Here is a 24,414-nt window from a genome sequence, read left to right on the forward strand (position 1 = left end):
GATGTCACTCCTTCACGTTATGCCTCTCTAACCAATCAGCTTATTGATGCAGCTTATGTCATTGAACTTTATATCTCTCAGCTCTTTATTAACGATGTGCGCGTGTTCAAAGGAACATACGCGCAGGTCCGTGGACTTAGAAATATTCCGGTACTTTTAGTTCATTTTCTGCATGATTGGAGGTCTCTGTGCGTGTCTTTAGACATAGTTTAATTTCTGGATTTTCCAGTTACTGTGCATGTTTACGGTCTCTGTAAATCTCTCTGTCTACTCCTTCTAATGCGCATGACTTGGGACTTAGTCATTTTTTCAGATTTATATGCGCAGGATCGCCGGCACATTGCACACGTTTCTACGTACGATTGCTAACATATTGTGCTGTTTCATTAATAAATATTTCTTGCTACTAATTAGCATTCCATTAAGTTGATCTTAATTTATAAATTCAGTTTTTGTTTCTTTACCAGATGTTACTTATATGTTTAAATGCATATTCTATTTCTTATTAATAATTAATTACATTTCATAATGTTGTTGTTTCATTATCTTATTGGTCGTTTTTATTGTTGTTTTGCACTGGATGTCATTTGTTATGTTCTGGTGCTTTTTTTTAAGTAAAAATAAACAGTGATTTTTTTTAACAGTAGAAACAAACAGACCAATGACATAGAGCTGTGATCTTCAGTATATTTAATTCACTAATACTTTTTAATCAATATAAATCCACATATTAGTTATCTACTTAATTTTCTTATATACTTTTGTTATTGTTAGTACTTATGCTTAAAGAGTACCTGTCATCAACAAAAACTTTTAACCCCTTAAGGACGCAGGACGTAAATGTACGTCCTGGTGTGGTGGTACTTAACGCACCAGGACGTACATTTACGTCCTAAGCATAACCGCGGGCATCGGAGCGATGCCTGTGTCATGCGCGGCTGATCCCGGCTGCTGATCGCAGCCAGGGACCCGCCGGCAATGGCCGACGCCCGCGATCTTGCGGGCGTCCGCCATTAACCCCTCAGGTGCCGGGATCAATACAGATCCCGGCATCTGCGGCAGTGCGCGATTTGAATGAATGATCGGATCGCCCGCAGAGCTGCTGCGGGGATCCGATCATTCATAAAGCCGCACGGAGGTCCCCTCTCCTTCCTCCGTGCGGCTCCCGGCGTTTCCTGCTCTGGTCTGTGATCGAGCAGACCAGAGCAGGAGATGACCGATAATACTGATCTGTTCTATGTCCTATACATAGAACAGATCAGTATTAGCAATCATGGTATTGCTATGAATAGTCCCCTATGGGGACTATTCAAGTGTAAAAAAAAATGTAAAAAAATGTAAAAGTAAAAAAAAAAGTGAAAAATCCCCTCCCCCAATAAAAAAGTAAAACGTCCGTTTTTTCCTATTTTACCCCCAAAAAGCGTAAATTTTTTTTTTTATAGACATATTTGGTATTGCCGCGTGCGTAAATGTCCGAACTATTAAAATAAAATGTTAATGATCCCGTACGGTTAACGGCGTGAACGAAAAAAAAAAAAAAAAAAAAGTCCAAAATTCCTACTTTTTTAATACATTTTATTTAAAAAAAAAATTATAAAAAATGTATTAAAAGTTTTTTATATGCAAATGTGGTATAAAAAAAAAGTACAGATCATGGCGCAAAAAATGAGCCCCCATACCGCCGCTTATACGGAAAAATAAAAAAGTTATAGGTCATCAAAATAAAGGGATTATAAACATACTAATTTGGTTAAAAAGTTTGTGATTTTTTTTAAGCGCAACAATAATATAAAAGTATGTAATAATGGGTATCATTTTAATCGTATTGACCCTCAGAATAAAGAACACACGTCATTTTTACCATAAATTGTACGGCGTGAAAACGAAACCTTCCAAAATTAGCAAAATTGCGTTTTTTGTTTTCATTTCCCCACAAAAATAGTGTTTTTTGGTTGCGCCATACATTTTATGATATAATGAGTGATGTCATTACAAAGGACAACTGGTCGCGCAAAAAACAAGACCTCATACTAGCCTGTGGATGAAAATATAAAAGAGTTGTTATTTTTAGAAGGCGAGGAGGAAAAAATGAAAACGTAAAAATTTAATTGTCTGAGTCCTTAAGGCCAAAATGGGCTGAGTCCTTAAGGGGTTAATATGTTGTTCATTTTATACTTTTTGGCCACTAGGGGTCTCTCTTCTATGCCTGGTCTGCAGGCAGCTTCCTATGCTTTTCATAGTAAGTGTACAGCTTTTAGGACTAATGCTGAAAGGGCTCTGGTCCTTCCACAGGAAGTTCAGTACTCTCAGCTCAGGACTCGCTCCCAGCCTGGAGCAGCACTGTGAGGTACAAGCCTGCACATGCCTCTCATATAACAGAGGCCAGTCACCTCCCCCCCCCCCCTGCTCTGTGTTCTCCCTGCCCCTCACCAAACGTTATCTTATACATTGTATTATCTCACTGCACTCCCTGCTCTGTGCTCCCACCGCCCCTGGTTCTCAGCGTTGACTTTTTAGTGCAGAGAGACATCCCGTTCTGGTCCCCACCGGGGACAGGAATTTCTATGGGCATACAGATACCCCCTGTGTCCTTAGGTACAGGGACGTCAGGGTGTACCTGAATGCCCTGTGTCCTTAAGGGGTTAATAGAAGTAATTTACAAATCTGTTTATTTTTCTGGAGCCAGTTGATAAGAATTATTATTTTTTTTTTTCATGGAATACCCCTTTAAGCTTTGTGTTCTGGCATCTGACACATTTATACGTGTCCTATTAGGTGCTGTAGATTTGCTCAAAAAAAGTAGGCTTTGCAAAAAAAAATAATAATAAATACAGCTTCACTGCAAAATGTGGTGTACGGTGCAACAACAGCTGCGAAAGATGTTCTACCAAAAACTGTGCAGAAAAAATTGCAAAATTTGCAGTGGCATTTAGAACAATGAAGTGGTGTAAAGCCAAATGTCCACCAATCATTTTATTTTGAAAATGTAAAACAATCTAAAAAAATTCACCCTTTTAGAGAATAGCAACAGTTTTCTAGTCTGCCAAGCAAAGAAGATCTCAAGTAGTGTTGCGCAAGCTGATGAGGGCGAACCTAGATTTGACCCGAGCTTTGGGATTTGCTCATCTCGCAGAACTATAGAACTTTTACCAGTTCGGTTCGCGCAAACTGATTTCTGCATCCGGTATTCTTGCCTTACATCAATTATCATCACAGGGATGTTAACCACCCCTGAACAACCAGGTTAACGCCTACCTCAGTGCCTCTGACAGACATCATGAGCCAAGACCCCATGGACTTCTGGGTCACCAGATTAGACAGTTGACCAGAACTTGCCCAGTTTGCCCTGGGTATTCTGTCTTGTCCACCCTATAGTGTCGTTTCAGAGAAATTGTTCAGCACAGGTGGTGGCATCGTCACCCCAAAGCAAACGAGATTGTAATTCAGCAACGTGGAAAAACTGACATTCACCAAAATGAATCTGACATGGATAAGTGAAGACTTTAAACTGCCTGTGTCAGATACTACTGGTTAGACACTACTACCACTACCCCTGCTGTACTGTGACTACTACTAGAAACACCAGTTTTCCACTTCCAGATGTACGCTGGAAAATGACAGTCCGTCAATTCTGTTGGTACTCCTAAAAAAGGAATCGTTTTTTGAACGGCTGGAGAAATCCATGTCATCTTCATCGTTTGGCAGACTAAAAAGCTCTTGCTACTCCCAAAAAGGATAATTTTTTCGAACAGCAGGAGAAATCTGTGACATCATCTTCGCTTAGAAGAAGGGGCAGCAATATCTGGCTGCCTAACCTGACCCCCCCCCCCCACATAACTGACTGCCATACCTGGCCACCCACATACCTTGATGCCTCAGCTTCCCCCCCCCCCCTTCCCCATACCTGGCAGCCTAACCCGTCCACACCTCCCACAGCTGACTGCCTAACCTGCCCCCCTCCCCATACATGGCTGTCTGGCCTGCCCAGAGCCCCCCCCCTGTGCCTGACTGTCTACCCATATACCATAGTGCCTAACCTGGTCCCACATACCTGGCAGCCCAACCTGGCCCACAGTCTAACATCTTTGTCCTGCAGATGTTGAGAGATGAGTTTTGGTTGGAAGAATTCATGGCGGTCTGATCCGGATGGAGAAGAAAAAGAAAGAGGACATAGCCAATTAGAAAACTTATCTGTGCGTTCCCTATGGTGTATTTATCCTGTGTACAGATGGTATCTACCTCTAAATGATCCTATATATAATCACGTAAATGGTATACTGATCCTGTGTACAGCTGATATCTACTGCCATATGGTCCTGTATATAATCACTTATAAGGTATACAGCTAGCATCTAACTCTATATGGTCCTGTATATAATCACTACTGGTCCGTGTATAGTGGTTTTATTCAGTACAATGTGGTGATATTAACCAGTTATCGTGTGGTGGTATATATTTCCGTCTTGTATACTGGTATTATTGGTCATGGAAAATTATATGTTAACCTTGTTTTATATAATTTTATGTGCAGGATTGGGGCAGAAGGAGGGGTTTGGGTGAGATGGGGGCATGACAGACGGTGTGGCCAGGAGCAAAGTCTCACAGGGGGCCCTTGCTTTATTTGGTCCGGGGGCCCTGAGTGTTGTCATTCTGCCCCTGATTAGCAGACTGAAAAGCTGTTGCTTCTTCTAAAAATGTCACCATCACTTAGCCTGAAAAATACTTAAAAACGACTTAAATACATACTTAGCAGTGTGAGAACGGGCTACAGAGCTGTTAGTGTTATAAACGTGTTTTTTAGTTAAAGAAGTACTCGGGTGGAAAACTTTTTTATTTTATTTTTTTAAATCAACTGGTGCCGGAAAGTTAATCAGATTTTCTCTTTTAAAAAATCTTAATCCTTCCAGTACTTTTTTACTGCTGAATACTTTAGAGGAAATTATTTTCTTTTTGGAACAGTGCTCTCTGCTGAATCACGAGCACAGTGCTCTCTGCTGACATCTCTGTCCATTTTAGGAACTGTCCAAAGCAGCATATTTTTGCTATGGGGATTTTCTCCTCCTCTGGACAGTTCTTAAAATGGACAGAGATGTCAGCAGTGAGCACTGTGCTTGTAATGTCAGCAGAGAGCTCTGTGTTCCAAAAATAAATAATTTCCTCTGTAGTATTAAGCCGCTAATAAGTACTAGAAGGATTAAGATTTTTTAATAGAAGTAATTTACAAATTTGTTTAACTTTCTGGCACCAGTTGATTAAAAAAAAAAAGTTTTCCACCGGAGTACCCCTTTAATTACAGTTTTGCGTGAAACCAAGCCATACTGAATCGTAAAAGTTTGTCGAAACAGACGAGTCAAACTTTTCTGAAATTCGCTCATCTCTAATGTCAAGGATTTTGTAGTGGGTTCAAAAAGTTCTCCCTTTTTGGGAAGCAACATATTTTTAGTAAAAAAAAAAATAAAATAAAAAAAAGGGGGGAACAGAATGATCCTGTTTTGGGGGGAGGGGGGGGTCATGGGTTGTGTATACATAGGCTTGTTTAAAACAAACAGCAGCAAGGTGGAGGCGGGCTAGAGGGACTGGTAGTAGCCAGTAAACAACAAGAGTTAGAAAAAACATTTTTCGTAAAATTTAGCCAGGTGGCCCAGGCTTGGCTGAAGGGGACAGCAGCAGCAAGGGTATTGGTGGACTAGAGGGACTGGTAGTTGGCAGTGGACTGCAGGAGGCATAAAAAAAACTTTTTTCATAAAATTTGACCAGACAGCCCACGCCTGGCTGGAGGTAGCAGCAGCAGCAGCAAGGGTGAGGCTGGACGAGAGGGACTGGAAGCATCTGAATTGACAATAAATGTTCTTCTATTGTTTGTTTGGGGTTTCAAGGCCTGGCTGGAAGTAGTCAAATTCTGGACAGCATGGATTGTTCTGCACACCGACAACTGCATGGAGTGACCCACCCTTAACACCACATGAATGTGCTCAGTGGGGATTCCTGGTAAGACTAATTCTTTACCCTTTTTTTTTTCTTCTTTCAAAAACGCCCCAAAAAATCATTGCGGTCACATGTTAGCTGCAAGTCAATAGGGAATTGGACAATGCTATATTCCCTTAGTGTTTTTTTGTGGCTAGTCGTTTTTTTCATTCTGGCATTTTTCTGTCCTTTTGGGCTCAGTGGACGATTTTCAAAATTGTCAGAATGTTGAGACTTTGGCGTTTTTTTTTCCCATTGAAATCTATGGGAGTGAAAAAATGTCATTAAAAATGCCATGTGAGTTTTAACTTTGGTCATTATTGCAGGCATTTTATATTCTAAAAAAGGAATGGACACAGCTTTTTTGACTTAATTTCGTAGGGTACCATGAAAAAATAAAAATAAAAAAAAGAAATGATGCAAAAGGGATGCCTGAATTTGTAGAGAACAAATTTTATAAGTTAACAAAATTATTTTTTTTATTTCAAAGCAGGGACCAACTATCGGGAAAAGGGCAGATAGCTGGCCAATAATAACATTGCAAGCTAGGTAAGCTAATTTATGAATGATAGATTATAACATGTGAGTGATATATTATGGAATGAATGAATGGTGACCAAGGTATAAATGACAAGTGAGGTATGAATAAATTAATTCTGTGTGATTTTGATGTTAATTTTTATTTTATTTTTTCTTAGTTGCTGTATATTTTTTGTATACTAACATCATGGAAAAGCCTCTTCCATGGTGGGAGTAGTAGTATAGGGGCTGAAGGACCGATCGCATCAGGGCTCACTCCTGAGACCCGTTGCGGTCCTAACTTAGAAGCCAGGGAATCGGGCAACATGTTGCTCAGCTTCCTAGACGGCCGGGGATGTGAAGAATAGAAGCCCTGCTTGGTCAATCTGTGCCGACCAATCAGAGTTTCTAGCAGGGAATATGATGTTACAGAGCAGTTCTCTTGCGGACTCAGTATTTTGCATGATCTCAGCTTTCACACTTTTCATAACATCCTACCCCGCTCCCTTCAGCTGCCCATACAGAGCCACGGGCAGCTGAAGGGAGCGGGGTAGGATGTTATGAAAAGTGTGAAAGCTGAGATCATGCAAAATATTGAGTCCGCACGGGAAAAAATTTTTGCCCCCCAAAAAACGCAGGAAAAAATACAACACTTAGGTTTAGTGGAACTAGCCTAATTAGTCTGTAGCGCAGGAGGTTGAAAATTTGATTTGACAAAATTTTGCCAGTCAGGTGGCCGAGGCCTGGCTTGAAGTAGAAACATGCAAACAAGGAAAATGTCAATTACAAAAAATGTATCCCGCTCGCCTCTGCATTGCTCCCCGCTAACTTCAGCCGCACAGGATAGTGTTGTAGCCTTGTCTGTACGTGCAGCTGAAGGTATCGGGAAAAATTTTTTGCCCCCCAAAAAACGCAGGAAAAAATACAACACTTAGGTTTAGTGGAACTAGCCTAACTAGTCTGTAGCGCAGGAGGTTGAAAATTTGATTTGACAAAATTTTGCCAGTCAGGTGGCCGAGGCCTGACTTGAAGTAGAAACATGCAAACAAGGAAAATGTCAATTACAAAAAATGTATCCAACATGTATAAATTTTATTATTTATCTAAAAGGTATAAAAATGGAGGGATTACACCCGAGAGAGGGAAGAGAATATACATGTGTCACTCTAATGTCAAGGTGGTGAGGTAGTGTTAGCTGTAGCCACAAGATAGCAGGCATTGGTGGACTAGGTATATTTCTAGCTAGGCTTTGGGATGCCTCTCCATGTGCTGATGGAGAGGCCTAATTTCTAAATTCGGGCCCTATCGGTGCTTAACTTTTTCTCTGAAGATACAGCACTGTAAACATAGTAAACTGCTTTCCAGCATCTGGAAACATAGCAAAGAATTATCACACAGCAGGCTACCATAAATAGCTAGGTACATCACCACCGGATTGTGCCCCTGTCCTAGAACGTTTTTTTCTCAAGCTTTCAGATCCAGTACCAGTGTCACTGTCACTTGCTCCTAAGCTGGTCAGACCAGGAGGCCTGCTGACATCCTCCTCTTCATCATCCCCACCACTACCCTTAGTTAGAACTTCTGATGTGTAATCTTGGCCTCCTTGTTCCCCCTCAGCAGAAACATGATGCCTTACAGTATTCCCTACACGCCTACCACCACCAGTTCCAGTAGTGCTATGCTCTGCCACTGCATCTCCCTACACCTCAACAACACGCTCCAAAGGCTGACCATGACACAACTCCTCCTTGAGGCTCATGCTATTCATCTACGTAGCAGGGAAGTGTGGGGGGAGGGGGTGCAGGTGAGAAAACAGAGCATCTAGGACCAACAATTCTTTAACCAGACAACATATTTTTTGAGTATTGTTAAATGGGCACTGTCAGATATAAAAACTTTTGATATGTTGTAAAGCATGCAAAACCAACAGGTCTGCAGATCTAAAGCTGCTGTGATCGGCTCCCTCACTGTCTGTATTTACTTCACAGTCTCCTGTGTGAGGAGAAGATGATGAATGAAGCTGGTGACTGAAGATGGGGACTGAATGGAGGATTTTTTGTTTAAAAAGTAAGTGCCTGTATATATGTGTGTGTGAATATATATATATATATATATATATATATATATATATAAATATATATATGTGTGTGTGTAAAACTGTGTTGTCTAGGTAATGTGTATCTGTATGAATAATTTAAGTCAGTGTGTGTGTGTGTGTATCTAATACAGGGGGGCTACAATCATATGCCTCCAGCTGTTGCAAAACTACAACTCAAAGGATGTGTGGGCATGCTGGAAGCTGTGGTTTTGCAAAAGCTGTAAGCACACAGAGTGTGTGTGTGTATAGCATAAAACCAGAAAGGAAAGAGTTACAGATGCTCACTCTGGAGACCAGTGACTGAGGAGAGTGAGGGAGGGGGAGTGGTTTTCACCTGAGGAGAAGAAAGGGACCCACCCCCCTGCTTCTGGTCGACAACATTAAGGTAATTCAGAAATAAAGCTAATTCTGAGAGAAACATAGGTCATAGACTCATAAAAATGATATTTACATGATCAGGATGAGATACTGTGCAACATAAAACATTTTTTTTTTTCTTTGCTGATCTGACAGGTACGCTTTAAAGATTGTGTTTGTTAAACCCAAGTGTTCACAGGGCAAATTTGTGTCAAATACATTCCTTTTTTACTTTGTTGATATTGCACAACTATGAAGATGTAATAGCTGATTGATGAACCCAATAATATTCATGAGAAATTTGTGTTCTATTGAACCAGGAAAATAAATGTACAGTGTTTTTATAAGGCTGATGAGTTTTAATTGCACTCTCTTTTTAGACCGCTGTTCTGTTATAACCTGTAGGTGTACTGTTGTTGCACTTAATCCCTTTAGATGTGAGTAAAGGCACTATGATATGTATTGCTATCATGCAGGTCTGTCGCAGCACAGCTTTGCTCAATTCAGTGCTTGTTCTGTTGTTTCTTTTGTATGAGCCTTCAAAAAGGCTTGCTGGGCTTTGTGGTACACAATGAGGCTTGTGTAGGAATGGACAGGAGGTCCCCCTATGACCAGCCCACACATAGAGGCTGGCATCTATCACTTCTTTACAGCCCTTATAGGATTTGTGCACTGCGGATGTTATAGATCAGGATTCTAGCTCCTGGATGAGAATTGGCTCCTGTTCTCACACACACACACACACACTTGTTTTCTTTTTTCTCTATATCTCTCCTATCTCAATCCCTATATATCTTTCTCTCCCTGTCTGTCTGTCCCTCTCTCTCCCCTCAGACTGTGTGCATGGAACAGCATGTGAGCCCCTATGACTGTATAAACCTTCCACTCCGCCTGCTGTCTCTTATTGGCCTATTGGTGAAGTGGAAGCAGAGAGTAGGTTATTAACTAGCACCGCATGACATCAGGTAAACATAGTAGTACATCAAGGAGCCAAAATAATAACATAACAATACCGAACACTGCACATACTATTTGTCATCCTAATGCGTGGAATATGTGGGGAGAGACTTTGTTTACAGGGCCCTAAATTCAAACCATTTAGCCCAGGTAAAGGAACACAGACAGGCAATCCATGGTTGAGGCAATGGTACCTTCTATAGAGCAGTTGAGGTGAGTAGTATGTATGAGATGCTTCAGATCGGGTGTCTCTGTGCTTTTTTCCACTTAACGCCAGAACGGTAAAATAATCCCACAATCCCACCACACATGGAATAAGGTACCAATATGTGCACTGAAGCCAGCACTGGTTAGAGCAGCAGGAAAATATCTTTGAGAGCCTATATGGAGTTAGGTACCAGCGGTACAGAACTTTTCTAGCTACTTCCAGGTGGGAGGCATTGTAGGAAACTCTAGAGCACAAAGTAAAAGCTTGAACCCATTGTTGGTCATAGAATGATTTCCAGTTCTTGTTCCTATGCAGTGTGTTTTAGAGCCCATCAGCACACCCAAGACATCCAGGGAGGTTCAAATCCGGTGAGGCAAGGGTTCGATGACTATGCCCGCCAAGGGATAAGAGTACAGGGCTAGGACCACTTTGCCAAACACAACTTCCAATCCAAATTTGGAGAGCACCTGCTCAAGGTACCCCCAATGCACATGATAGAATGCCCACTCTATATCCAGGGTAAGGAGGAGAGAAGGCATTCCCTGGCGCTCGAGCACAGAAATGATGTCTAGGAATCAAAGCATTCCATCGACAGTCCGGTGACCTCCCACAAAGCCCATCTGGTCATTAGCAATCAAAAGGGGTAAAGCAGCATTGAGTCTGTGGGGAGTCTGTGAGGCATAGATCTTCAGATCTGTATTCAGTAAGGCAATGGGCCTGAAATTACTGGGCTCTTCTGGGTTTTTCTCAGTTTGGGAAGGGTGACTACGAGTAACTCAGGCATTTTGGGATGGAAGAAGCCAAGAGAAATAGCTTTGTTGTACGTCTGGGCCAGGTACAGGGTAAGGATATGCCCACGTTTCCTTTATTATGCATTAGATAGGCCTGGGTGCCTAGTGTGGTTGCAGAGATTTAATTGTCAGTAATACCTTGTCAGGAGACACTGTAGTGGAGAGGGATGCCACTGGGTCAGAGTCACTTGTAGTGGCTTCAAGTCCTTCAGAAAGGCTGAGATAGTAGAAGGATTTAGTTGTGTGGTGGGAGGGTCTTCTTTTAGGCTATACAAAGAACTGTAATGGTCTGACAAAACATTAGCTATGCCTTTTGGGATCTAGAGTTTTGTCTCTATGTGTATTGTAGATGGTGGGGAATGCAAGATTTGGCCTATTGAGACTTTCGTGCCAATAGTGGTAGATTTGTCTGCAGATCACATTCAATTGCTTCCTTAGGTAACAGCACTATCCCTAATTAAATTCCCTACTCTGCCCCCCTCAACATGTTTCGCTACAAAGTAGCTTTGTCAAGAGGCGGCGGGCATCTGAGCGTGTTCCTGAACAGATCGAGTTTCCTGCCAGTGACATCACAAACAGAGCCTATAAGAATGCTAGACACGAGATCCACGCTCAGATGCCCACCGCCTCTTGACAAAGCTACTTTGTAGTGAAACATGTTGAGGAGGGCAGAGTAGGGAATTTAATTAGGGATAGTGCTGTTACCTAAGGAAGCAATCAGATGTGATCTGCAGACACATCCAGCTACTACTTGTTAACAAGATAGAGCACAGCAGCAGAGCTCTTATATTGATGAATCAATGAAAGCACAATAAAAGGGTATACAGCACTATCAGTTTTTAACCGTGTGGTAATTAATAAAGCTCATGGGAAATAATTAAATAGGTATATGGGAAATCAGGGTATTTTTGGATTTCCACAAAGGGAATCTATTGGAAAATTAACAAAGTTAACCCTCCATATACTGGTGTTGACCAGTTATGGTGAATAGTGGTAGATTTATGACATTGCAAGTAGTGCAACTGATCAGTAAGTGGATATCTCTTTGCCCTCTGAGGAACAAAGGATATACAGTGACCCCCCAACCTACGATGGCCCCGACATATGATGAAATCGACATACGATGGCCTCTCAGAGGCCATCGCATGTTGATGTCAGCATCGACATACGATGCTTTTTTATGTCGGGGCCATCGCATTAAGTGCTATCCGGCAGCGCCAAATGCTTAAGCTGCTGCCGGATAGCAGCTTAATGTTCCCCGTGTGGTGCGGTAAGTATTGCTTACCCCTCCACGATGCTCCGGGGTGCCCTCTGGGTCCAGCGCTGGTTTTCCGGTGTCTTCTCGGCCCTCTTCGATGACGTCAATACGCTGCTGCGCATGTCATCCAATAGGAATGTCGTACGCAGCGGCGTAATGACGTCGCTACACAGGCCCAGTAAGGCCTTGCGGAAGAAAGCAGAGGACCGGAAAAGACAGCAGAGGACCGGAGAAGACAGCAGAGGACCGGAGAAGACAGCGGAGAGCCCAGCGGAGGCCCGGGGACACCATCTCGAGCGGCGACGACCGGTGAGTACAGCTTACTATACTTTATATTGCACGAATCCCTCAACATACAATTGATTCGACAAACGATGGCTCGTTTGGAACGAATTACCATCATATGTTGAGGGACCACTGTATTATTAAGTCCATGCACAACTTTCGCTATATATTTAGCACAGCTTGAGACGTAGTCTTTTTGAAATGGGAAGCTTAATAAAATGGCCTTGCATTGAGGCTTTGTGAGCGCATCATAGAGAACTATCGGGGACCTGTCTGTTATTATCGTAATGGAAGTATGTCCGGGAGGCCTCAACTGTAGAAGGCAAGTACCCAGAGTGGTGCAGCACATAATCATTAAAGCGCCACACTGTGTCATAGGAGTGGGGTAATTTTTCTCTAACAGAAAGCATTATATATATATATATATATATATATATATATATATATATATATATATGACAACCCCTCCTACCGCAATGTACAGTACCTTGTAGTTCCCCCCACATTAGGTAGGCAGCATGTTCCCCCACATTAGTAGGCAGCATGTTCCCCCACATTAGGTTGGCAGTATAGTTCCCCCCACATTAGGTAGGCAGTATAGTTCCCCCCACATTAGGTAGGCAGCATGTTCCTCCCACATTAGTAGGCAGCATGTTCCCCCACATTAGTAGGCAGCATGTTCTCCCACATTAGGTAGGCAGTATAATTCCCCCCACATTAGGTAGGCAGTATAGTTCCCCCCACATTAGTTGGCAGCATGTTCCCCCACATTAGGTTGGCAGTATAGTTCCCCCCACATTAGGTTGGCAGTATAGTTCTCCCCCCCACATTAGGTTGGCAGTATAGTTCCCCCCACATTAGGTAGGCAGTATAGTTCCCCCCACATTAGGTAGGCAGCATGTTCCCCCACATTAGGTTGGCAGTATAGTTCCCCCCCACATTAGGTTGGCAGTATAGTTCCCCCCAAATTAGGTTGGCAGTATAGTTCCCCCCCACATTAGGTTGGCAGTATAGTTCCCCCCCACATTAGGTTGGCAGTATAGTTCCCCCCACATTAGGTAGGCAGCATGTTCCCCCCACATTAGGTTGGCAGTATAGTTCCCCCCACATTAGGTAGGCAGTATAGTTCCCCCCACATTAGGTAGGCAGCATGTTCCCCCCACATTAGTAGGCAGCATGTTCCCCCACATTAGTAGGCAGCATGTTCTCCCACATTAGGTTGGCAGTATAATTCCCCCCACATTAGGTAGGCAGTATAGTTCCCCCCACATTAGTTGGCAGCATGTTCCCCCACATTAGGTTGGCAGTATAGTTCCCCCCACATTAGGTTGGCAGTATAGTTCTCCCCCCCACATTAGGTTGGCAGTATAGTTCTCCCCCCCACATTAGGTTGGCAGTATAGTTCCCCCCACATTAGGTAGGCAGTATAGTTCCCCCCACATTAGGTAGGCAGCATGTTCCCCCACATTAGGTAGGCAGTATAGTTCCCCCCACAGTAGGTTGGCAGTATAGTTCCCCCCCACATTAGTTGGCAGCATGTTCCCCCACATTAGGTTGGCATTATAGTTCCCCCCACATTAGTTGGCAGCATGTTCCCCCACATTAGGTTGGCATTATAGTTCCCCCCACATTAGGTTGGCAGTATAGTTCCCCCCACATTAGGTTGGCAGTATAGTTCCCCCCACATTAGGTTAGCAGTATAGTTCCCCCCCGACATAAGGTTGGCAGTATAGTTCCCCCCACACATTAGGTTGGCAGTATAGTTCCCCCCACACATTAGGTTGGCAGTATAGTTCCCCCCACATTAGGTTGGCAGTATAGTTCCCCCCACATTAGGTTGGCAGTATAGTTCCCCCCACACATTAGGTTGGCAGTATAGTTCCCCCCACATTAGGTTGGCAGTATAGTTCCCCCCACATTAGGTTGGCAGTATAGTTCCCCCCACATTAGGTTGGCAGTATAGTTCCCCCCACATTAGGTTGGCAGTATAGTTCCCCCCACATTAGGTTGGCAGTATAGTTCCCCCCACATTAGGTTGGCAGTATAGTTCCCCCACATTAGGTAGGCAGCATGTTCCCCCACATTAGTTGGCAGCATGTTCCCCCACATTAGGTTGGCAGTATAGTTCCCCCACATTAGGTTGGCAGTATAGTTCCCCCCACAATAGGTAGGGAGCATGTTCCCCCACATTAGTTGGCAGTATAGTTCCACCCACATTAGGTTAGCAGCTCCCCCCCACCCCTCCCTCCCTCCCCACAGACATCCAGCCTCCAGCCATATACAGTGTATGGCTAGAGGCTGTATGTCTGTGTGCTGCCCCCACTGTGATCCGGTCACCGCTCCTCCGGCCCGGGGTCACAATCTACTACTATGGCCTATGGACCATAGCAGTAGGTGCCAGGACCAGTCGAGCGGTGACCGGAACGCTGAAGAGAAGAAGATAACGCGCCGCTGGTCACTTACCAGGCCCCGGCCGGAGAGCGTCCTCCTGCGATGATCCTGCTGTCCTCCTGGTCCTCCCGCGTCTCTATGGTTGTACGCACGGGACGTCACTGACGTCCCGTGCGTACAACCATAGAGGCGGAGGACCAGGAGGACCGAAGGAGGATCGCTAGAGGGCAGACGTTGGTGAAGGCTTGTGGCCGGCGGCGGCTACGCGGGCCACATGACGAGGTCTGGCGGCCCGCGAGCCTTGTGTTTGATAGCCTAGAGTTTGAAGAAATAGAAGAGAGAAATATAGGCCCGAGAGAAGGATTTCAGGGATTCCAGGTCTTCAGCGTGGCAGCAGCATAGTTGAGCGAAGGTGAAGTCATTCACTTCGGGTGACATTTTCCATACAAGACTGAGGACCAGTCTGGAGAGAGGGATGTCGGAGAACATCTCTTCTCTGGGGAATCCGGAAACAGAAGAGCCAAGGATTTGCACAGATCAATCAGTAGGTGTGAGAGCAAGAGTTTTAGTTCCTTTATAGGAAATTATGAGCTTAACCGAGAAGCCCATTTACACTGAATTCTGTGGTCTCAAAGACACCTTGTCACAGGAGCCAACTCCCTTCTTAGCTCCATGGTGTGGGGATAGAGATCCGCAAAGATCTGTAAATTAGTAAATTTTTGTTGCAGTGATGGTTTGGTTCTAGTGGCAGCTAGAATCTGCTCTTTGATGCAATAGAAGTGGGCATGTATAATATTGTCCCTTAGGGTAGAAGCAGGCAATGACTTAGCCTTGGGCAGGTGGTGTGCCCAGTCTATTAGTAGGTTGCGATCAGAAGCTTGCGGCACCATAAGTGAAAAGAAGTCAGTAACATATATTTGTTGGGCCTCCGACTTAACATCCTCTGGGATGCCTCGTAAAAGTATATTACTTCTCCAGGAGTGGTCATCCACATCAGCCAGTTTGATCTTCAGGGCCACTATTTCTTCTTAAAGCTGGTTAGTGAAATCAACCACTTTGCTCTGAGAATTGGTGAGCGCCGTAATCTTGTTCTCTATATGGGATGTGTGGTCCCCAACTGCAGCCTTGAACACTTGTTAAATGCCCTTGAACACTTGTTAAATAGTCACTGTGAAGTTAATCTGAAAAGAGGTCTTGAAGATCTCACGGTTGCTTCAGTGATGGGGCCCCCGCCATGAGGGACAGCAGTGGGAGTGGCTTGGCTGCTGTCCAATACTGCAGAAGACACTGGCAGTGGGACCAGAGGGAAAGGTAGGGGGAGACTAGGTGGAGAGTCTCCTGCAGCATCCTCTGTGATTGCTGAGAGAGATGTCGTGTGAGGGGGAGAGCTGTCTGCTGAGTCACTCTACCTCACACAGTGACCCAGGCCATTTAAAGAAGGAGCTCTGGCTAGAGTAAAGTGCGGGAGGTGCTGTGCGCCGCCGCGCATTTTGTATTTCCTTGCCATCTTTACAAAGCCCTCCATATGTGACCCCATTTTGGAAACTAACCCCCTCACAGAATTTAAAAAGGGGTGCAGTAAGCATATACACCCCACTGGCGTGACAGATCTTTGGAACAGTGGGCTGTGCGAATGAAAAATTTAATTTTTTCTTTTTTTTTTATGGACGACTGTTCAAAAAATCTGTCAGACACCTGTGGGGGGTAAATGCTCACTGCACCCCTTATAAAATTCCTTGAGGGGTGCAGTTTCCAAAATGGGTCACATGCTGGGGGGGGTCCACTGTTCTGGCACTATGGGGGCTTTGTAAACACACATGGCCTTCACTTCCAGCCAAATTCTCTCTCAAGAAAACAAATTTTGCTCCTTTTCTTCTGAGCATTGTAATGAGTCCACAGATAACTTTACATCCACATATGGGGTATTTCCATACTCAAAAGAAATGGGGTTACACATTTTGGGGGGATTTTTCTCCTATTACCCCTTGTGAAAATGAAAATGGAAATGTGGTAACACCAGCATTTTAGAGGAAAAAATCTAGTTTTTCATTTTCGCCATCCAACTTTAACGAAAACTCATCAGCTGTGCGGTGTAAATGCTAACTGCACCCATTGCTACGTTCCTTGATGGGTGTAGTTTTCAAAATGAGGTCAAGTGTGGGTGTTTTTTTTTTTGAGTTCATATCAGAATCGATGGAACTACCAATTTAGGCCTAAAATGTACATGGTGCTCTCACACTACTGAGCCCTGTTGTGCGTCCACAGACCACTTTATTTCCACATATGGGGTATTTCCATACTGAACAGAAATTGCGTTACAAATTTTTGGGGCCTTTTTCTCCTTTTATCTCTTGTGAGAATGAAAAGTAAGGGGCAACACTAGAATGTTAGTGTAAAAAAAAATTTTTTTTTTTACACTAACACTCTTGTGTAGACCACAACTTTTTCTTTTCATAAGGGGAAAAGGAGAAAAAGACCTCCAAAATTTGTAACACAATTTTTCCCTGAGTACGGAAATGCCCCATATGTGGCCCTAAACTGTGGCCTTGAAATAAAACAGGGCTCCGAAGTGAGAGAGCGCCATGCGCATTTGAGGCCTTGGTTAGGGATTTGCATAGGACCGTTACACTTGCCTCCGATACCAAAAATATTCAACTGCAGTGTTTCCAGAACAGGGTGCCTCCAGCTGTTGCAAAATTCCCAACATGCTTGGACCGTCAATGGCTGTCCGTCAATACTGGGAGTTATTTTGCAACAGCTGGAGGCTCAGTTTTGGAAACAGTGCCGTACGAGATGTTTTTCATTTTTATGGGTATACGTATGGGTATACGTAGTGTTTTACTCTTTATTTTGTGTAGTGTAGTGTATTTAGGGTACGTTCACATGGTTGAGGGTACGTTCACATGGGCGAGGGTTCACAGCAAGAATCTCACTGAGAGTTTGAGTTGCGGTGAAAAATTTGCCGCAAAAAACACTGTAAACCCCTGCCCGTTTGAATGTACCCTGTACATTTACATGGGGGGGGGGTGCACAAACCTCTAGCTGTTGTGGTCTACAAACTGTGGCCTTCCAGATGTTGAAAAACTACAACTCCCAGCATGCCCAGGCTGTACAGGTATGCTGGGAGTTGTAGTCCAGCAACATCTGGCCCTTCAGGTGTTGCCCAACTACAACTGCCAGCATGCCTGGACTGTATAGTGGTCTCCAAACTACGTACCTCCCAATTTTGCTAAACTGCAACTCTGGTCATGCTGGGAGTTGTAGTTTTGCAACATCTGGAGGGCGGCAGTTTGTGCCCGCATTGCCAATCGCTGCCTGACCCGCTCACTGATGCTGATAGCCACCGCTGATTGCTGCTCCACCTATCACTGCTGCCGCTGCCCCTACACTGGTTTCCCCCACTCTGCCCAGACTACCATGGGTGGGCAGAGCGGCGGATCTAACCTTTGAACCCCCGCCACTACCTTCTCGCCCGGGGAGCGGCAGTATTTGGAAATACGGAGGGCGTACCGGTGACTTCATGGTTTGGCCACCATATTGTATTACACAATATTCTACATTCACTGAAAAAAGATAGTTTGGTGGCCATATTGAATTATATAAAATGCATCAAATATATTTATTATTTGTTTTTTTTTTTTACATGTGGCTTTTTTTTTTTTTATATACCTTAATTGCTTCACTGTTTCTTAAAAACTCATGAAAATTTGCCATTTGCAGTGCATAATCTTTTGCACCATAAAGGTTATAGGTCACATGGCCAAACAGCAATCTTGGTTGGTGTGGTAAATTTTTGCACAATATTTAAACATCTGCTTCTCTGCAACATCTAAATCTATAGATGTACGAATTGCTGTATGTGGTTACACTGTAATCAAGACTTACATTTGTTCATTACACTAAGGTTTGTCGTCCATTTTTAATTTCAACTCTTTAAAAAAAAAAAAAAAAAAAACTTAAAATACAGTTGTAGATGTCTATAGTGAGATATGAAGACAGACTGTTTTGGGTGTTGGGGACCGTGTAACAAATGAGCACACATGTCCTATAATTAGGCTCTCATGCTTGGCCACCTGTAAGGCTACTTACAGCTATATTCCTTTATGATGGCTAAACAGGTATACAGCTGGCGCTCACAAACAAAAGGCTTAAATAAATTGTATTATATGCGTTTCATTATATTAAATGAATATCTACAAGACTCACCAACTGTGTACCAGCTCGCATCCGTTAACTTAGTGATAATAGCTTCCTGATAAGTTCCATCTGGACTTTTGATTTCTACCACAGCTCCAATCTATTCCAAAAAAAAAAGCATAAGGTAAGGTTAAACCTTAGAAACATAGAATGTAAGCATTAATATAAACATCAGGGAAGACTATGCAATGATACCCATACCCAAAAAAATATTGGCCTACTTTTTACAACATGCTGAAAGATTCCCTTAAGATTTTGGTCCATATCAACATGATGGTATCACATAGATGCGGCAGATTTGTCAGCTGCACATCCATGATGCAAATCTTCCTTTCAACCATATCCCAAAGGTACTTTATAAGATTGATTTTTGGTTACTGTGGAGGCCCTTTAACCCCTTAAGGACTCAGCCCATTTGGGCCTTAAGGACAATTTTATTTTTACATTTTTGTTTTTCCTCCTCGCCTTCTTAAAATCATAACTCTTATATTTTCATCCACAGACTAGTATGATCGCTAATTTTTTGCGTGACCAGTTGTCCTTTGTAATGACATCGCTCGTTTTACCATAAAATGTATGGCGCAACCCAAAAAATACTATTTGTGTGGGGAAATTGATAAGAAAACCACAATTTAGCAGATTTTGGAAGGTTTCGTTTTCATGCTGTACACTTTACGGTAAAAGAGACCTGTTTTCTTTATTCTGTGGGTCAATACGATTAAAATGATACCCATGATTACATACTTTATTATTATTATACCGCTTAAAAAAATCACAAACTTTTTAACCAAATTAGTGCGTTTAAAATCTTTCTATTTTGCTGACCTATAACTGTCATTTTTCGGTATAAACAGCGATATGAGGGCTCAATTTTTGCACTGTGATCTGTAATAATTTTTTATACCACATTTGCATATATAAAACCTTAAATACATTTTTAAGTAATTTTTTAAAATAAAATGTTATAAAAAAGCAGCAATTTTGGACTTATGTTTTTTTTACGTTCACGCCGTTCACCGTATGGGATAATTAACATTATATTTTTTATAGTTCGGATATGTATGCACGTGGTGATACCAAATATGTTTATTAAAAAACTTTTTTATAGATTTTTTCACTTTCTGGGGGTAAAATGGGGAAAAACTGACAATTTACATTTTTATTGGGGGAGGGGATTTTTCAAATTTTTTACTTTTGTTTCTTACTTTTTTACTTTTATTTTTATTTTTACACTTAAATAGTCCCCATAGGGGACTATTTATAGCAATCATTTGATTGATAATACTGTTCAGTGCTAAGTATACATAGGGCATAGTACTGATCAGTGTTATCGGCTATCTTCTGCTCTGGTCTGCTCGATCTCAGACCAGAGCAGAAGATGTCGGGAGACGGACAGAGGCAGATGACCGGATCGCCACGGCAGCGCTGCGGGTAATCCGATGGTCCACATTAAATGCCACACTTCTGCAGATGCCATGATCTGTATTGATCACGGCATCTGAGGGGTTAATGGTGGACATCCGTGCAATCAGGGATGTCGGCCATTACCGGCGGGTCCCTGGCTTATATCGGCATCCGAGACCTGCCGCGCATGACACGAGCATTGCTCCGATGCTCGCGGTTATGTATAGGACGTAAATGTACGTCCTGGTGTGTTACGTACCACCTCACCAGGACGTACATTTATGTCCTGCGTCGTTAAGGGTTAAGGACACAGCCCATTTGGACAAAAACTGTTTCATTTTTCCGTTTAAGTTTTTTTCCTACTTGCCTTTAAAAATACATAAAACTTTTTCCATCCAAAGACCCATATGAGGGCTGTTTTTTTGTGTGACCAATTATACTTTGTAATGACAGCTTTTATTTTACAATAAAATGTACCAAAAATATATTCTTTTTGTTAGGAAATTTAAAAGAAAAACACAATTTTGCTAATGTTATAAGGTTTTCCTTTCACAAAGTGCACCTTATGGTAAAAATGACATATGCTATTTATTTTGTGGGTCAAAACGATTAACAAGATATTAATGTTTACATGCTTTACTATTATTGCACTACTTTTAAAAAAAATCAAACATTTTAACAAAATTGCCATATTTTAATTCATTCTATTCTGATCCCTCTAACTTAAATTTTGGAGCATACAGGGCTGTATGAGGGGTCATTTTTGTGCTGTGGTCTGTAGCTTTTATTGGTTCCATTTTTGTGTACATGTGACTTATTGATCACTTTTTACTTCATTTTTTTGGGATGTGATGTGGTCAAAAAAGCAAACACAATTTCTGATTTTTTTTTTATTTTATTTTTTTAAGTTTACCCTGTTCACCTTACGGGATCATTAACATTATATTTTGATAGTTCGGACAATTAAGCACGCATAGTTACCAAATATGTTTCTTGATTTTTACGCTTTCTTTTAGTAAAATTGGGAAAAGGGGCAATTTACATTTTATTGAGGAAAGGGCTTTTTAAAGGGGTATAACAGGAAAAAACTGGCTCCAGAAAGTTAAACAGATTTGTAAATTACTTCTATTAAAAAAATCTTAATCCTTTCAATAATTATTAGCTGCTTAAGTTGAGTTGTTGTTTTCTGACTGGCAACAGTGCTCTCTGCTGACATCTCTGCTTGTCTCGGGAGCTGCACGGAGTAGAAGAGGTTTGCTATGGGGATTTGCTTCTAAACTGGCCGGTTCCCAAGACTCATGTCATCAGAGAGCATTTAGACAGAAAAGAACAACACAACTTCAGCAGCTCATGAGTACTGATTTTTAATAGAAGTAATTTACAAATCTGTTTAACTTTCTGGAGCCAGTTGATATATAAAAAAAAAGTTTTTCCTGGATAACCCCTTTAATAAAAAAAAAAAAAAAAAAACTGGTTCACATTTATTTTACACTTTTTATGTCCCCATAAGGGTCTATATAGAACAATCACTAGATTACTAATACTGTTAAGTGCTATGCATTGGCATAGTTTGAATGATGCTCAATTAGTACTAAGGGACCCAAAGTGTGCCAAGAAAATGTAGCCTCTCTTTATAATGCTGTACTAGGGTGAAAGGGAGGATAGTTGGAGCCATGTACTGAAGCAGTGTGTTCAGTAGGGCTGAATGTGTGCAGTGCATTGCTATGTATGTGCAGTAGGGCTGAGCTGTGTGTGTGAGTAGTTGAGATGTGCATGTAATTGTATTTCCCTCCACTCTGTATCTCCAAATTCAACAGAGAGGAGAGCTGTAAGGAGGAAGCCTACAGCAGGAGCAGGAAGCTTACAGCAGTAAGGGCAAGCATCATCACTGCCTGGGAACAACCACAGTGTTCAAGAAAACAGCAGATGCCAGTTCAGGAGAATGGAGCTGCTAACAGCCACAGGGAAATAAAAAAAACTATCTGGAAATGATCAGAGACCATTACCAAGTATGTGATTGTCTTATTAGCTATTTTTGTTAACAAGAAATTGAGTATATATATAGTGTGTGTGTATTTATTAGATGTACGGTATATAAAATTTTAATAACCCCCAAGAGTTAGCTAGAAGCACATTGTATAATATGAAAATTATATAGATTTATTACCAGCATAGGCTTTATCAAAGGTCAAATATTTCAAGAACAATTACCTTCAGGGGACCTTTAACATAATCGTCCTGCACCTCCAGAGTTGTCCCATCCCGTCGAAATGTTACCTAAGTAATATCAATTAAATATTTAATAATGTAAAAACTTTACTACAAAAACAACATATACGGTATATGTAGAATATGGCAACTATTTAATACCCTTTAGTGTATATATTTAGAGGAGAGATGCTTTTCACTAATTTCTGTGCCAAGCTTTAACCCCTTAAGGGCTCAGGGTTTTTCTGTTAGTGCACTTTTTTTTTCCTCCTCAACTTCTAAAAATCATAAAGCTTTCAGTTTTCCACCCACAGGCCTATATGATGGCTTGTTTTATGCACTACCAATTTTACTTTGAAATGACTTCAGTCATTTCACCACAAAATCTATGGCAGAAGAAAAAAAAAGTGGAACAAAGAAACAAAACAAAACACCATTTTGTAATTTTTAGCGGCTTCCGTTTCTACGCAGTGCACTTTTCAGTAAAAAATGACCAATTATATTTATTCTGTAGGTCCATACGGTTACTAAAATTCCCAATTTATGTAGGTTTTATTTTATATTACGACTTAAAAAAAATTATAACTACATGCGCCAAAATTAGTATGATTAAAATTATCTTCTGACCCCTATAACTTTTTTATTTTTCTGCAAACGGGGTTATATGAGGGCTCATTTTTTTGTGGCGTGGTCTGTAGTTTTTATCGGTACTATTTTTGTTTTGGTGGAACTTTTTGATCGCTTTTTGCTAGTTTTTTTTAGGGTATACAAAATATACGTATACGCCTTTGACCAAGCGGTTTTATTTACGAATGCAGCAATACCACATGTTTACTTAGCGTGTGGCTAAGTATGTTATTCTCCCACTGAGGTTATACTTTATTTTGTTATAACTGATTTCTTGACCCCTTTTTTCTATGCTTAAAGCGTAACCTTCAGATCCAACAAAAAACATTTTTTTCTTTATATATCACTCAGTACCTAATCCTGACTTGTCCTAACTGACAGTAGCGGGACACAAGCTGACAGTGAGCCCTGCGCTCACAGCTGTCAATCAAGGAAGTGTGTCCATGATGCATGGACACAGTAGGACTAGAATGTGTCTAAGCAGGAACGGGGGGGGGGGGCAGTTGTTTGACTGGCTTTTTCAGTATGAAATACTAAAAATTATCTAATGAAAGCAATTGCAAAACCTATTGGTTTTACATGCTTTACAACATATCAATAGTTTTTGTATCTGACAGTGCCCATTTAACAATTGTGGTTACATTGTGGCTTTTGTCACACTCTATTTGGGGTAATCATAACATGACTTCCAAATAGTTTTATTGTTACAATATGTCTAATGCTTTAGCCACCGCATGTAGTCTTGTCCATTGCGGACATCTCTATCATTCTTTGTCTCTTGATTTTAAATATGGTGTAGCATTTTTTATGCTTGTTTTTGTACTAATAAAATATATCCTTGATCCGTAAACGCATGTGTTCTTCTCTTTGCTTAACCAGTTTGGATACATCTTAGGAGTTTTTCCCCCACTCCTCTTTACATATCTTCTCCAAATCAATAAAGGGGTACTGCGCCCCTAGACATCCTATTCCCTATCCAAAGGATATAGGATAAGATGTCTCATTGCAGGGGGTCCGACTGCAACCAGCCATCACACCCGCTCCCACACACATGAATGGACCTGACCGTTTGTAGCTAAACTTTCTTTGCAAGTCACAAGGGCAATATGATAGCCTTAAATGTAAAAACGGCAATCTAAAGGTTAAAACA

The 24,414-nt window shown here is 41.9% G+C and overlaps 1 protein-coding gene and 1 long non-coding RNA gene across 7 annotated transcripts in view; one reads left to right on the plus strand and one right to left on the minus strand.

Annotated features, from left to right (window-relative positions):
- The window catches only part of LOC130362465 (uncharacterized), a 47,321-nt gene extending 24,948 nt beyond the window's left edge, over nt 1-22,373 (plus strand). Inside the window, exons 2-5 of the long non-coding RNA XR_008891434.1 lie at nt 5,877-5,988; nt 6,455-6,513; nt 8,472-8,550; nt 22,247-22,373. This is a non-coding gene — a long non-coding RNA (uncharacterized LOC130362465). The remainder of the gene's footprint in view (nt 1-5,876; nt 5,989-6,454; nt 6,514-8,471; nt 8,551-22,246) is intronic.
- ARID4B (AT-rich interaction domain 4B) overlaps nt 1-24,414 on the minus strand; it is a 424,644-nt gene that overhangs the window by 300,478 nt on the left and 99,752 nt on the right. For all 6 annotated transcript variants that reach the window (XM_056566987.1, XM_056566988.1, XM_056566991.1 and 3 more), the window contains 2 exons: nt 22,641-22,706; nt 19,035-19,125 (listed from right to left, as the gene is read on the minus strand). In XM_056566987.1, coding sequence (XP_056422962.1) covers nt 19,035-19,125; nt 22,641-22,706 — 157 coding nt within the window. The remainder of the gene's footprint in view (nt 1-19,034; nt 19,126-22,640; nt 22,707-24,414) is intronic.

Source organism: Hyla sarda, chromosome 3, assembly GCF_029499605.1.
Source record: "Hyla sarda isolate aHylSar1 chromosome 3, aHylSar1.hap1, whole genome shotgun sequence".
Classification (NCBI taxonomy): Eukaryota; Metazoa; Chordata; class Amphibia; order Anura; family Hylidae; genus Hyla; species Hyla sarda.